This window comes from Rhipicephalus sanguineus, chromosome 1, assembly GCF_013339695.2.
Source record: "Rhipicephalus sanguineus isolate Rsan-2018 chromosome 1, BIME_Rsan_1.4, whole genome shotgun sequence".
Lineage (NCBI taxonomy): Eukaryota > Metazoa > Arthropoda > Arachnida > Ixodida > Ixodidae > Rhipicephalus > Rhipicephalus sanguineus.
This window is the reverse complement of record NC_051176.1, coordinates 152,104,990-152,120,618: the sequence shown is the minus strand read 5'-3', so window position 1 is coordinate 152,120,618 and position 15,629 is coordinate 152,104,990. Positions and strand designations below refer to the sequence as shown.

The following is a 15,629-nucleotide window of genomic DNA, read 5'->3' as shown; positions in this document are numbered from 1 at the left end:
GTAATTACACAGCAGTAGGCCTTTGCTCAATATCAGTGCTATGATTTAGCAGGTTACTGCTTTGGCATTTTGTAGGTCTGCTTACTAACCGTTTCAGGCTTCCCCACAGCTTCCTGCAGATAAGTGCTACTCTATGTCAGAAAACCACAATAAGCGTCTTCAGCTGTCTGCTAGGCCGTGCGGTTGGCGTAGCGTCAAGTGTACTGCACGCTTTTAACCCTTTATTGCATGAATTACGAAAAAGTCATTTAAAAAATTATTTTCTTGACTTTTCTCATAAGACAGACAAAGAAGAACATATGCAAAAATTTTCAGGTTTATTGTGACTGTATTAATGAAGATACAGGTTTGTACCAAATATGGCACACCATGCAGATGGGCGAGCGATATTGCTGCCATGGCTGAAAAACAAAATATCACTGATTGAGGTTTTTTTAAAGGAGCACTGACATCAAATTTTAAAGTCGAGATGTGCCATTCATTCGATTGCTCGGTATGCATAGGTCTTCTTGGCCAAATCTGAATGGCGTCTGTCGCGTGGAAGTAATTTTATTTCGAGGGCAAACAGCGTACAAAAGCTCAACGGAAGATTGATCACGCTGCGACATCGACACTAGTGCTACATGAAAGGTGTGATACATTCCACAAATACCATCCTGAGTGACAATACGCTAGTAACAATGACGTCGATGATCTGAGTGTATTTATTGTGGCGTTGACGCTGCAAGCGACGCTCTCACTCCCAGCCAGTGGCTCTCCTTGCTGTCCCGATCCGTGCTTGCGATTGATCGTGTCACATCGACTAATTTGTCGTGTGCTCCACAGCGCAAGTGCAATCAATCGGAGCGACTACGTGCCAGCATGTACCGCTGCGTAATTACACATACAGTACACGCCAACACGACCACAAGCTATCAAAGTGGAGTAGCCTATAGATAAATAACATCGCTAACAAGTAACACGCATGTAGCGTTAATAGTGCATGTTAGTTCGTCCGTGGACTTCCTTGCGCTAGCGTAATACCGGGTTACTGCAGCAGTAACCGTGAGAGGCCGGATAGGTGGGGCCATCTGGCGACGCAAAGAAGAACCTGGTAAGCACAGAATTGTTATTGTAGAAACATATCTTTATTCTATTTCTCCGCTGGTGTGCATTCGCTATGCCGATATTCCATAGACCCCTTTGCGTATATATACCGGAATGCCGTGCACGCTAAAATTCTCTGATATAGCTAATTGAGACACACCAGCGAGTATGGCCCAAGCGTGCGTCCCCGGGCACCTCCTCGTTGCTGCTTGGAACGGTGTCCATTTCTGAATCGCTGTTTTGCAAAGGGTCGAAGCGAAAATGATTCGCGACGTCGCGTATCGCGGTGTCTAAGTTCCAGGATGTCGTCTTCAACACAAGTCGATACTTTTGACGGCGACGCTGGTGACAGGGCATGACTAAACGTGCGTGCGTAGCAGACGAAATGTTAGCTGAGCAGCTGATCCTCACGTCACTCCTTTCTGCGGACAAGCGGTAAACTGGGGCGCGGTCTGGAGTTGACCGCGAGGGAGCGCTGCCAGCGCTAAAAAATGGCGAGCTTGCAGGTCGTTTTAAATCGCGCTAGATACCGGTGATATAAATCAATAAAACAGATAGCTATTCGTCCCTCAGTTACATTTTCGGTTGCGAATCGCTACTAGGAGGTAACTACTCGTGGATGCAAAAATCATGACATGCATAAATTTGATGTCAGTGCTCCTTTAAGGTGATGTGTAGAATGAAGCAAAGCATTTGCTTCCTGTGTTCAGGCATAGCTGAACATTTCACTTAGCGCATCTGATCGCCCATATCTCTGTACAAGATGGTTGCTTACACGTTTGTCTGTTCGCATGTTGCCACCTTGCTATACTTTCCTGCTCGAATTACCAACCACTCATTTGCGGTTGGGAGCGTCAGCTGCCGAGGAAATCGAAAAAGCTAAATATCGACTTGAACTGGTCGGACCTCACATAATTTTTTCATGTAACCACGCCACTGTTGTAACAAAAAAATGCCATGTACTGTTGCTGACACCTCAGACTTTTGTGAAGAAGCTAAAACCTACCACCACAACCTAAATCCGGCACAACGAGGCTGTGCTGCACGATCTCAGAGCTTGTGCTTTACTTATATTTGTATTGTGCAGGACAACATAGATGGCAGAATATTGCGCATTTCGTCACTAATATGCATACTGTGCCAAATATGGCACATACCGACTTCCGGCTGTATGCCGTAGTGGCAAAAGAAATTGAGAAAAGTAATAAAGAGCATGTATTTTTAAGGTCACGAGGTATCCCAGAATAATTTTTTCATGCTTCTGCAGCGAAAAAAAGGTTGTGATATAAAAATCGCAATTGCTGTTGTTCACATGCCGAACTCGCACGTGCACTGCGAAATCTATTCACGTCTGTTATTCTTACTGCTCAATGGATGGCAGCACCTTTTTTTTATGTTAAGTGCGCATAACTATGTGAATTACTCTGGCAGTGTCAAATTCCCAACTGGGTCTCTTACACCCTCAATAAAAAAATGTTAATCGGTATGTGCCAAATATGGGATGCTATACAATAGAGGGTTAACAGGTGACAACAAAAGCGCGCTGCCCCGCCGTTCGCTGCCATCTCGTGCAGGACTGCCTCTAAGCGTGCGGCACGGGCGCCAAGAAACCTCGCCGCACTGACTATCTCGTCAAACGCACGCCTATGGTACTGCAAACGTAGCGTCGTTGCAAGCGTACTACATGCTTTTATTCGGGGATGACACAAACACACTTCACATCAGCCCGCTGCCGCCTTCTCGTGCAAAACTGCTCGAGCATTGCGGAGATGCGTAGCATGCAGGAAGCTAGTTGTCGCCGTGTTGACGCAATAAAGTAGCGTATGCAAAGATAGTGATTGTTGCGGTCGCCCGCTATTTCCGTTACTTAACGGGGGCCCGCAAGAAGATAGCTTATGACGCATGCGCAGTGGCGATAAAGGCAAACGCAAAGCGTTGCGTACCCTATTCTAAAGTTGGAGACTTCCACGGCAAGCGCACGTGTACGTGGCCACACGCAGCAGCGTTGACACGAAAACTGCAGTGCCCGGAGGAACACGCTACACACAACAAGGAACCTGAAAGTCAACCTTGCTACGCATGCCACTCGGTAGCTTTCGCTAAGCGACTGAACACACAGCCAAGTGAGTAGAAGCAGCACGCTTGTGGCACGGCATGACATTTTTGGGGGGTCATGTACACATATTCACAACAACCCAGAGGAGGTTATGGCGGCACCATGGGGGCCTTCATTAGAAAGGTGCATAGAAGAAACACGCATGGGCGCATCTATGTGTTCTGCAAACGTCTCATTTTCTTTATATCCCTAGCACTGCTTGGAAAATCATCTTGTCGACTCAGCCTTTTTTCCCGACTGAAGCGGACGTGCGCATCAAAAATCTTGCTTTCGAGGCTGTTTTCGTGCAGTTCGGCACAATTTTTGCAATTTTTATGCTTTTGGAGCAGCTTAGCGCAGAAAAACCGAATCGTATCAGAAATGCGCAATATGCGCAGCTGTCACACCCGTGACAATATTTTGTGGGTTGAACCAAGCATTACAGCAATCATACCAGTTTAGCAGAAATCCAGTTTCAAGTATGACCACAAATATTTTGGCAAGATGCATTTTCTTCAGCACTGTGTTGGGTGAAGGGGGTAAAAAGTTCTCTGGTGGTAGAGGCTAAGAGTGGCACTGCAGATGAACACCACTACACAGCGTCCTCGAAGCAAGGGCAGAGGAAACACAAGTACCTACATCTAGGCATGCTGCTCGAAGCAAGGGCAGAGGAAACACAAGTACCTACATTTAGGCATGCTGCTTGAACAGGGGCAAGTCGGTATCTCATCGGTAGTGAATGTGACACAATGCAGGTTTGATTGTACGACTTTCGCAATGATGCCTTTATGAATTGAACATGTCCATACTCTAGTCTCGTCTGCCTTACAAGAACTGTCAAATTGCGAATATCTGCATGCAGCATTATGCTTCTCGCAACATGAAGGTCTGAGGTGCATAACTGGAGCTTTACTTGTAAGGGGTTCGACACAAGCGGCAGTCATTGTCAAATGATGCATGATGAGGATATGGGTGTATGGCAGAGAAAGCTAATTTACATTACACCAGTCACAGCTGATTGCTTCCCTGTGGGCATTCGTGTCGCAGAAGGTGGTGTCAGTCCATTAGCCGTATCTGTGTCCCATGACGAGTGCTAGTAGTTGCTGCTGCCTAAGTCGTCAGAGCTACCACAAGAAGGGTTTAAAGGCAAGTACTAAGTGGTAGGAGAGGTTGGCTAGTGAGAGGACGAGCAGGAGATTGCTGCTTCGGCTGTGCTACTTTCACCGGTGACCAGCCAATGTTTGGTAGTGCAAAGTTGAATGTCGTCATATTCAAGGCAGTATAGCTCGAAACCCTAAAATTAAATATAGCTTGTTGTCATATGCCACGTCTACTAGAAGCTGCGGCTAAGCACTTTGGAAGTTCGAAACAGTCTAAGTAGGTGACAAGACATCTGGCATGTAGGCAGAAAACCTTGATGCTGAACACTTTAGGGATGTCTCCCAGAGTGTAGAAGGCCACCAAACATTCACTTCTGCTGAGTTGGTGTGATGATGATGACTGGGTTTGATCATGCAGTGACTTCATTAGGGAACACGATCGACCCATTTGTGACTACACTCAAACCTCATTATAGACCTCGTGAGCTGGTATGGTGGCGCTACTGCTCTCGCCCTCTATCGGGCTAGCGGCGCACTGTTAGGATTGTCGGCTACGAACCCGTCTGCATGTTTCAAGGCGGCGGCGGCGGCCACTGTTCTCCAAGAACGGCCACCGTAGTCCTCTTTTTTTTTCTGTCTGCGTGTGCAAATGCGCTGTGCTAACTTATGTGTATTTATGTTTTTCTTTCTGTCTGAAAAACCTCTCAAACTACAGCCGTTTAAAGCTGTAACCGAAAAACCAGCAGGCAGTGACTCTTGTTAAAAAAAGCATTCCACAAAACTTCGTCCCTTATTCGCCTCAAGCCATTCGAGAAAGAGAGACCCCTCTCAAGTCATTCTTTTCGCTGAAAGCCGAACTGCGAGCCCTACAAAAAAAAAAAAAAAAAAAAAAAAAAAAAAAAAAAAAAAAAGAGGACAAACCCAGCTGCTTGCGCCGGAAACAAGTTCTTTTCCGTCCCTTGGACACCACGCGGGGAACAGTAGATTACACCCCCCCACACACACACCAACACGCTCACACACTTTACACAGACAGTGAGACTGCAAGGCAGTGCAAGCGCCCATCAGTTCGTCACTGGTTGTCGTCTGCTAGGAAAGCGCATCGCCGCCAGCCCACGCGTGAACATGAGGACAAGAAGCGACGATCGTGTGTTGTTGTGCGGTTTCCGTAGGATTGAAATTGCAATAACGTGCGTTTCAAGAGGAGTTCTTGGTCGTTTGGTACGAAGTTGCTCGCGAGTGGTCAGTGATCTGAAAGAAGAATTGACGTGCGCGATGGAATCTTCCGACATTATTGGGAAATGCAGAGTGCAATCGAAAACTGTGGACTACGACGTACGAGTGGAGGTGAGCTTTTGATTTTTCAGTGCTCTATGTGTGCTGAGCCATACCGAATTGTTTTCGTTCCCAACGAAGAGGAAGCTGCAAATTTCTGTCTGATTCCGCACCGGCTACCCCTGCTTGCCACTCTGGCTGGCAAGAAATCACGCGTGAGAGCAGAAGACGCAGACAGGCACATTGCCCCTCTAGGTGGCCGTTGCTAGCCTGCTATCTTCCTATTTCATTGTGACCTTGTAAGCTTGTGTATACATTTAAAATAAATAATAAAAGGCAAAAAAAAAAGACGCATGAGAGTGGGGACACTTATGGACAGAATTCGACGCGTTGCTTACGCAGCCCCGCACAGCTGCAGTAGAGTTGTCTTTCATTTTCGTCCGACTTCTGAGGTAACTGTCGTGTGGATGTCTCTGCTGCAGCATCGTTGCCTGGCTTGGGCAGTGAATTATTGCTGTCGGTTCGCAGCGGGTCACCTCGCTGGGACGAAGCTCCATTGTAGAGGGCAGCTAGCAGTCCCGCGACTGTCGACGGCTCGAAATCTTTGTCGTCAGTGTCGGAGAATAATGAGGAGGGAAGCGGTTGCACTTTCTTCTGTGAGGCCGGCAATGGGACGAGCATCTTTCTGTTGCGACACACGTGTCCGCGCTCTGTTTGGACCCAGTAGGAGCGGGGAGTGTCTGCTTGTTGAGTTACTTCCCCCTCGCATTTGAGGTCTCGCACCCAGACACGGGTGTTTGGAGAGAGAGCTGGTAGGTCCTTAGCCGCATGACGACGGTTGAAGTTTCGCCTCTGGCGTTGTTTTGCTTCGAGGTCCCTTTTCGTCACTTGTTTGTTGTCGACGTTTCCGGGAACGAGGAGGGCAGGAAATGCAGGAACTCGAGAGCGTAGCCGGCGTCCCATGAGCAATTTAGCCGGGGCTGAAGCCTGTCGGCCCCGGCGTGTCTCTGTAGGCCAATAGGGCGAGGTACGGATCGTCTGCTTTCTCGAGCAGATGTTTCACTGTTTGAACGGCGCGTTCCGCTTCCCCGTTGGCCTGCGGAGGAACAGGGCTGCTCGTGGTGTGGTTGAAGCCGTATGCTTTAGCGAATTCTGCGAATGCCGAGCTCGAGAACTGTGGGCCGTTGTCGGATACCACTGTCACAGGGATGCCATGACGAGCGAAAATGCTTTTGAGGTGGTTAATGACGGCGTCTGCGGAGGTGGAAGCAAGGAGTGCAATCTCGGGGTACCGTGAGCGATAGTCCACACATATCAGGTAGTTCTGTCCCCGAAGTTCTGTCCCCGAATAAGTCGATCCCCACCATCTGCCACGGAAGCTCTGGTGTAACTGTCGGCAGAAGCGGCTCGGCTCTTTGCGGTCGGTTTATAGCACAAGTTTCACAGTTAGAAACCATTCGCTGGAGTTCCGATGAGATTCCTGGCCACCACACAGACTGCTTTGCCCTTTCTCTGCAGCGTCCGATGCCTTGGTGCCCCTCATGTAGGCGAGTGAGAATTTCGCTTCTCAGAGAATGAGGAATCACTAGGCGCGTTCCGTACAGCAGGTAGCCATCGTTTTCAGACAGACTTGTTCGGTACTGCCAAAACGGGGAGAGGGGGGCTGGGACGCTGCGTTTTTCCGGCCATCCGTTGAGGCAAAAGCACAGAAGACGCTGGCAGACCTCGTCTTCCTTTTGAGCTTTCTTCACTGGATCGAAGGCGGAAGTTTGCAGACCCATGAGTGCACCATCTATGCGTTCTGTGGCACACAGAAACTTGACTAATCCCAAGCATTCGATGGCAAGTAATCCAAGGAGTGGATGCTTCAGCTGCTGCACAACGTAGACGACTTGGTTCGACCTTCGCGACCTCCACGTGATCGTTGCGTCAAATTTCCCGATGACCTGAAGTGCCCTGCCGCTCGGTCCTGAGAGGGTTTCGCTTGCTGGCTGGAGATGTTCAGGAATTCCAGCAAACGTAGCCGGGACAACAGAAACTTGAGCACCGGTGTCGATCTTTGCGATCAGTGGATAACCGTTCAGGTCGACTTCGACAAGCCTTGAGTCGTGCTGAGCGTCGGCTGGTTGGTTTACGGCCCCGAGAAACATCGCTAAGGTTCCTTGCTCGAGCGTTGAGATGTCTCTTGACGAAACTTTTCTGCAAACACGAGCGAAATGTCCCCTTGTGTTGCACTTTGAGCACTTCTCAGTCTTTGCTGGGCACAGAGAACGAGAATGAGGCGCTCCACCGCAGTAGTCGCACGATTGAATATTTGATTTCGTGGCGTTGTTATGCGGTCGCAGCAGGTTCTTGCCTTTGCTGCGGCGATTGTGGGAGACGGCGTCGAGACCGGTATACTCTGACTTGAAGGAGGACGGTTCCCCGGAGGCCTGAAGGAGCTGCTGCTGCTGCTTGTGCACGGACTCTTTTTGGCGTGCCTTAGCGAGCGCCATGGCGAGTGTGAGGTTAGCGTCCATCTGTAGGGCTTCGCAGAGCTTCTTGTCACGGAGTCCAAGTACGAAGCGGTCGCGGATGAGGCGATCTCGCAAGTCACCATAGTCGCACCTGTCTGCCATGTTGTATAGGGCGGTGACGTATTGGTCGACGGTCTCGGAGGGCTCTTGTTCCCGCCGATTGAAGCACGCTGACTCGTACACGACGTTTCTCGTTTGGACGAAGTGTGAGTCAAACTTCGCCTTGACAAAGTCAAAGTTTTTGCTGTCTTCCGTGGGAGCGAGAACGTGTTGAAAATTTGTCGCGCTTGGCGACCCATTACGTAGAGCAGAGTTCGCACCTGCATTTCACGCTCTTGATGGACGAGACCCGATGCAAAGCGGTAGTCGTCGAACTTGAGGATCCATGCAGGCCACTCGGAGGCTTGATCAAACGTAAATGGCTGAGGAGGCTTTAAAGAGAAGCCTGTCGCGGCGTTATAGCTGCCGCAGCCGAGTCCGTCATCGTGGCCGTTGGAGACCGTTGAGGACGACGAGAGCAGAGGCTAGAAGAGACGGCAGAAGGATCCCACTTCTGACACCATGTCGTGTGCTCGAGGAGCACGAAAGAAAGCGACTCTCCACACGGCTTGCTGGTAATAAAAAGCGTTTATTTCAGAGGCGCCCGGACGCGCCTGCTCTCGGGGTGTAAACCGATCCGCGCACCGGGAGGGCGCGCTGGGCTGTCCGTCGTTTACACTACGCGGCGCGTGCGTGTTACAGTAGGCGAGGCGCCATGCCACAGTAACCCGCAGAATTTTAAAGCTAGTTGCTTCCGAACGGTGTTCCTACAGCTGTTGTGCCAGCCATGCACACAGAAGTACGAAAAAGTACCGGACTACTGCGACGTTTTTACGTCCTTTCGGCGAGAAGCCATGCGTTTCTACCGTGACTGCGGGCACGGGAGCAACAAACGACAATCCTAAGTTTTCCGCCGTGGCCGTCCGGTGGCGCTGCCTGTTCGGTTCAAAGCTGCAGCCCACTAGGCCTATAACAAAGTCGCATCTGCCACGAAAATAACTTCGTTATATCCGAAAATTCGTTACAAATGTTTATTTGTAACACTGTAGCTATTACAAGACTATTCTTCATTTACTTCGTTATAACCAATAATTCGTTATATCCGTGTTCGTTATAACGAGGTTTGAGTGTATTAATTACAGTAAACAGGGTCTAGGGAGACAACAAAATAGCAGTGATGTGTAGCATGACTTTTATCCTTACCTGTCAATACCATTTTATTGTGGCTACAGTGATGCCAAATCGTAGGTTAAAAGCACAGCTAACTAATAAAGGAACAGATTTCATTCAAGCAGGGATTATACACTCAAATCCTCAGTAACCATAACAGTCTGAAACAAGCTTTTTCTTTATTATTTCAGATGTCAAAGAACCAAGTCTTGAAGGAAAACTTCATCGGCAGCATGTAAGAAATATGTGCCAAAACAAAAATTATAGGGCGACTTTGGTCGTAAGAGATACTGTAGACTTTAGGTACAGGCACCATTGAGTTCATATCCCCATATTTCGAACAGGTGTGACAAGTGTGACTAGGTTGAATAACAAAATAAACACAAGAGAAACCAGAATGGAAACAATCATAGCAACAGAAAACTTACTTGAGAGTAGGCTTTTGTTCTTTCTTTGCAACTCCAAGACCTAAGCCTTGCCTTCGTTTTGCTAGGTCAACCTGGTGAGCAAGGTAAAATATATACAGATCAAGTGCAAATGAAAAGTCAGAGTTCCACATGAAAGGCAAAGCACTGATAGCGACAGCAATGCGTTAAATTTAATGCCTTGCTGCAAGCCACCGTGATTGTCTACGAGAAACCATATGATAAGCAGCAAAAAGTACACCTATCGGTGTCTAGTTAATTCCTCTCCCATCAGTCCAATAATTTTTGGACGTGACTCAGAAGTGCAACTAGCACTTCTGAGTCACGTTAGCCGGAAGCCAGTGAAGCGCTGGACTTGGGGTCCCACCCAAAAAGCTCCTAAATCCCCTTTTTTACCCCTTCTCTTACAATAGTTTTGTCGTTCTTCAAAACCAATCAGGAACACCAGCGTAACCCTCCGCCCACTGGTGTTTTGTACTTCACTTTTGCTTCACGACTTTGCCCAATTAAAACCCTCTCCATTTCTATGCACTACTACACTCATGTCAGCTGGAAAGATAACCAAACATGTTAGTGCAGGCAGCAATGCTACTTGCTTCCAAAGAAAAAAAAAGGGACGGAGGGGAAAAGGGGGAGGACCTTCATTAAACAAGAATGTTTGATTGGGCGGTTCAGAAACCATTACAAAAGTATGACTTCAAAAGTCTGGGATAAGATCACAATGGAATAGTCTTGCAGTATAGGGCCTCTCTTTGTGCAACCCTGCGAAGAACCTATGGATGCACGGAGACATGGTAACAAGCAGTAGTGCATCATCTACAGTCTCAAAATTATTTCTGTGCTGCAATAAGCTGTAGACAACTCAAGGATACAGGGCTTTACTTTGCTGTCACTTAAAGGGTCATGAACCGCCCCTCGGGCCTTGGTGAGAAAACACATCCTGCAGACAGCAGACATTGCTATGACCAGCTCAGCCAAATATTGTAGTTGTGCGTGGCAAGGAGAGCTTAGAAGCGGAGCGTGAAGTTCTGTTTACTCAGGCGCTCTCTTCATACAGGGGCCTGTGCTCACTCACTTTCGAGCTGCTGGCGCCTGCTGTTTGAAGTCGAACAACAGTTAGCATGTATTGGCCAATAGCCAACATAAATCACGAGAGGCATTTGATTGAGATATGCTTCCACATGCCCATGCTGCGCGCCACAGTCTGCTAAGCTTAGCAAGTTTTAGCAGGATACGGTAATACGATACCGCACACGGTACAGTTCAGTTTCGTATTTGCATTCCGTATTTGCGTACCAATCCTGAAAATGTTTTAGCTGCAGGAGTTGCTCGATTCGTACAGTAATGTGATGATGATGATGATAGTGGCTAATTCGAGTTTTGAAGAGCAAAATGGATATTTGCCGATCACAAAATAATCGTTTCGCCCAGTGTCTTTGATGCTAAAAATCTATAAAGCCAACTCATTTGGAATTACGCCACAGCAAAAAATTTGGAACGGCAATGAAGTAGAACACACTTGTTTACGTTATGTGCTTGCCTGGTTACGCACTCCAACAACAGATGGCACCACCTGTCCAGGCTGCTCAAGTTTGTGGCTGCCATGATCGGGTAACATGCTAACGCAGAGAAGTTTGTGGACAAACTAAAATAATCTAGTATCGTTATTAGAAGAATGCATAACTTTATGGATGGCGGCACTCAATGTTGCAACCACAGGATGGCTGAAGTTTAAAACAGGCCAAGTACGAGCCACCTTTCCTTTCGCACGATGCGTAGCTTACCGTATACAGAAAGTTACGTACGGTAAAGTTCGTGCATGCATACTCTTCAGCCGCTACGGCATTAATGTATTTTCCATATGGTAAATCCAGCACTGCTCAAAGACCCTATAACACAGTGAGCCACACTTGCACGCTGACGCGCGCCGACGCGCACTGATGTAACTTCTTTCCCCCGTGTCATCCCTCCCTGTGCAGCCTGCACCGCGCTTGTCGGGACAAGAGAGGAAGCACTTGAAGTGGGCAATGAATCACTTTAACTTCGCTAGTTCTTGACCGATTCAAGAAATTTTTTTGCCAATCGATTCGTGAGGCAAAAAACTCCTGGTACTGAGGTCATTCGATGATTACTTGGAAAAATGGTTCAGGACCCCTTCAACTGTCAACATCATACTGGTTTGCACAACGCAATGATGACTTTTAGGGCTCATTCACACTGCCACTTGACGGAGGTCACACGACCGATTGTGAATGGCCACCTACAGGAAGCGACTCACAGCAACCAGTGTTCATATATGTATTGTGACCGCCACATCCCACATCATAACAGCCCCGTTTATACCTGCTCACAACAGCATCGCATTACAGAATAAGTAGACGACCTTGTTTCTGTGCAAACGGCACACAGCCTACTTTTCACTTACAAAACACAATATAGTCAGCCGTTTAACACTTTCGTGACCGCTGAAAAATCTTGTTTTTGCGTAGTCCAGGAGAGTTTCTTTTTTCCTGCCACAGAAATTGATTGATGCTAAAGTGTAGGGTATCAGACGATAGAGGAAGAATTGGTCTTTCCAACAGTATTGATTTCAAAGAACAGACTTATTTCAAATAATTATCAAAACAAAAAAAATATAACAAAAAGAAAAAAAAAATCATAGAAACATCAATGCTACTCTGCACAGGGTTAACATGAAAAAAAAAAATCGAAAAATACATTTTGAACACAAAGCCCTTATAGAATAACACTGCAAATAATAAGCTCTGTAATTACAAAATTGATTTACATACACACAAAAATATAAGCACTAGTGCCTGTCATGCCACTGCGCGAAGCAGTTTCTCGCGGTGAAACAAAGGTTGGCTGCACAAGTTTCGCAAAAAACATTTTTTTTTTGCTCAGTTTTCCTTTATAGTTTGCAGTTCTGGTATTTTTTCAACTTTTTGTGGTTGGTGCTAGGCACTCTGAGGTGCACGCCGATGTTCCAGGGCGGTTTGACGCGCTATCACCGTCTGTACTGAAGTCTGACGAATCGAAGTCGTCGTCAGTATCTGTGCTGCTACCATCATCCAGAGATTGATGCTGATATTCATCGGAATCCGTCGAAATTCACCATTTTCATGGAGCACCCGGGAGCGACGCCGATGCCATAACCGAAACCACGAGTGCTCACCTCCCCGACTGCGAAGGAGCTTTAAAAATCCCTCCGCGGCGGAAAAAAAAAAACTTAAAAGCAAACTGATAAAATACTCCCTCTGTTCACCTTTAAATGGCGTTAGTTGTCCAGAAGCGCTCGGACAGTGCCAAAATTTCAACTTTAAGTCATCATTAACATACTATCAATAGGAATAGGCGCAGTTTCTCGCGGTGAAACAAAGGTTGGCTGCACAAGTTTCGCAAAAAACATTTTTTTTTTGCTCAGTTTTCCTTTATAGTTTGCAGTTCTGGTATTTTTTCAACTTTTTGTGGTTGGTGCTAGGCACTCTGAGGTGCACGCCGATGTTCCAGGGCGGTTTGACGCGCTATCACCGTCTGTACTGAAGTCTGACGAATCGAAGTCGTCGTCAGTATCTGTGCTGCTACCATCATCCAGAGATTGATGCTGATATTCATCGGAATCCGTCGAAATTCACCATTTTCATGGAGCACCCGGGAGCGACGCCGATGCCATAACCGAAACCACGAGTGCTCACCTCCCCGACTGCGAAGGAGCTTTAAAAATCCCTCCGCGGCGGAAAAAAAAAAACTTAAAAGCAAACTGATAAAATACTCCCTCTGTTCACCTTTAAATGGCGTTAGTTGTCCAGAAGCGCTCGGACAGTGCCAAAATTTCAACTTTAAGTCATCATTAACATACTATCAATAGGAATAGGCGCAGTCACTAAAGTGTTAAGCACCTGTGTCATGAAGTGAAACCGACCCATAAATTTTAAGGCAAATGTAGACCGTGAGCTTCTGGCAGTGAATATTTAAAAACTTTTTTTCGTGTTGAACCTTGTTTTCCAGATAGCACAGCTTAGTTTTATCTTTTCTACATCTTTAAGGTATGGTGCTGAAGTTTTCTGGTGCTGCTTTCACAATAAGGTATATTCACGTTCTTTGCTGTTGCGGTCCAGCTGTTGCTGGATGAGCTCAAGTTTGAACAATAACCGACTATGTTGGCTCGTCTCTAAAAGCTAAACTCTTCCAGCTGTCAGGGAAACTGACAAGTTCTGCACAGTGGACGTGGAGTGGATGTGAGATGAATAAAAACTGCTAAGCTTATTATACTTAAACTTACTATCAGATAGCTACCACTATCTTCCAAATATTGCCATTCAGTAAGAGGCAAAGAATTCAGTAGAAAAGATATTGCAACACTACCAACAGCTTTGACCACAAAAATTCACTGCAGTCATGAATGAGAAACATGCTTTAAGACAATGGCAACAGGAATTTTTGTCACAAAGCAAATGCATCAGTTTACCAAAAGCTGCAGCAAAATCAACGCTCTGCAACAGAAACAAAAACTAAGCCCCAATAAGTAAAAATGCCTGGCATGACAAAGGCAGGTGAGCCCAATATCACTGTAGGGACTTAGGGACTGACAACCAGCCAGGATGTGTAATTACGTCCTAGGGGAAACGGAAAGATTGAAATACAGCGACAGAATTGTGCATTCTTTTTGCAATTGGAGTAGAATTTGTATTTTTAAATGGTGCTTGAAAGTCGCAAAAACCGATGTGTCGCGCTGCCTCCTTGTATTACGCAAAAGAATTGTTTGGATTACCATATGCAGTCTACTGACGTTTAGGTGCACCATAATTCGCGCTTAAAATTACAGCCTGTATATTATCAGGCAAATCCACTTTATTCCATGTTTATTACAAAGCAAAAAGGAGTTGTCGCAGATAAGCGGCGCTGCCTTTGCGGCAACTAGTGGAACCGGAAAAGCATGTAGAGACACTGCGCATGCACAGCATGCTGCAGTGTGCGAACACGAACCACCACAACACAGGCTTGACTGATAGCACCTCACTTGTTTGCCTGCGTATAATCGCTACCGCGCTCACCTACCACTGTTTGCAGAACATGTAGCACGTACAACCTTGTCAGCACAGCAGACCGAAATTCCGATAAACAATGTTTCATGGTGTTTTCCGCATTACCATTCCATTATTACACTCCGACCAGCAAGCCTTCCATTGCACTAAAGAAAACGGTTACCAGAAAAATTGGTTGTCAGCCCATTTAACTATTCTTCTAGCTGTGATCATTCATGCAAAGTCGAGTGAATAACTTGTACATTTTCTTTTGTATATTGCAAGTGAACCTAACTTCACTAAACATCAGGGACTATGGCACAGTGATGTCTTATAGCCTATATTATTTATGTAGATGCTACGACATTAGCGGGTACAAAGAAGCTTTTCTACATCCTGCACCGCCCCAGAAGTGGTAGGCATTTCCAGGTGATGCAGAGCTTGAGCGGGTCTCTTGAGCACTGTCCCGTCTTGAGTTTTGATGGTGTAAGCCCGCACCAGTCCATCACGACCAGGGCACACTTCCAGTATTCGAGCTAGCGACCAAAAACACTGACTCTTACTGTCGTCTTGCAGTAGGACATCGTCTACCGTTAAACTTCGGTTAGATCCTTGCGGATACCGATGCAGAGACCGCAATTCCAGAAGATACTCCTTTCTCAATCTTTGCCACAGATGATTCAATAGCCTCTGACAATACTCGACAGTTTCCGGATAAGACCATTCCTAGTATAGTCTGCAGCCAGGTTGAAGTTTCACATGGGCTGGGGTCCGGATGAGCCAGGATTGAACTCCCAATAAGGAAATTCAGCCAAGGGGCGAGACTGACAGCGTGATGAAGGACCGAGATAAAAGATTCACTCACACGTGGTGGTCGCTTTTTCGTTTACTTTTCTTTT

The 15,629-nt window shown here is 46.8% G+C and overlaps 1 protein-coding gene across 2 annotated transcripts in view; it reads right to left on the bottom strand.

Annotated features, from left to right (window-relative positions):
• The window catches only part of LOC119400376 (probable RNA-binding protein 18), a 41,077-nt gene that overhangs the window by 7,857 nt on the left and 17,591 nt on the right, over window positions 1-15,629 (bottom strand). For both annotated transcript variants that reach the window (XM_037667398.2, XM_049417237.1), the window contains one exon: window positions 9,710-9,780. In XM_037667398.2, the coding sequence (XP_037523326.1) occupies window positions 9,710-9,780 (71 nt within the window). The remainder of the gene's footprint in view (window positions 1-9,709; window positions 9,781-15,629) is intronic.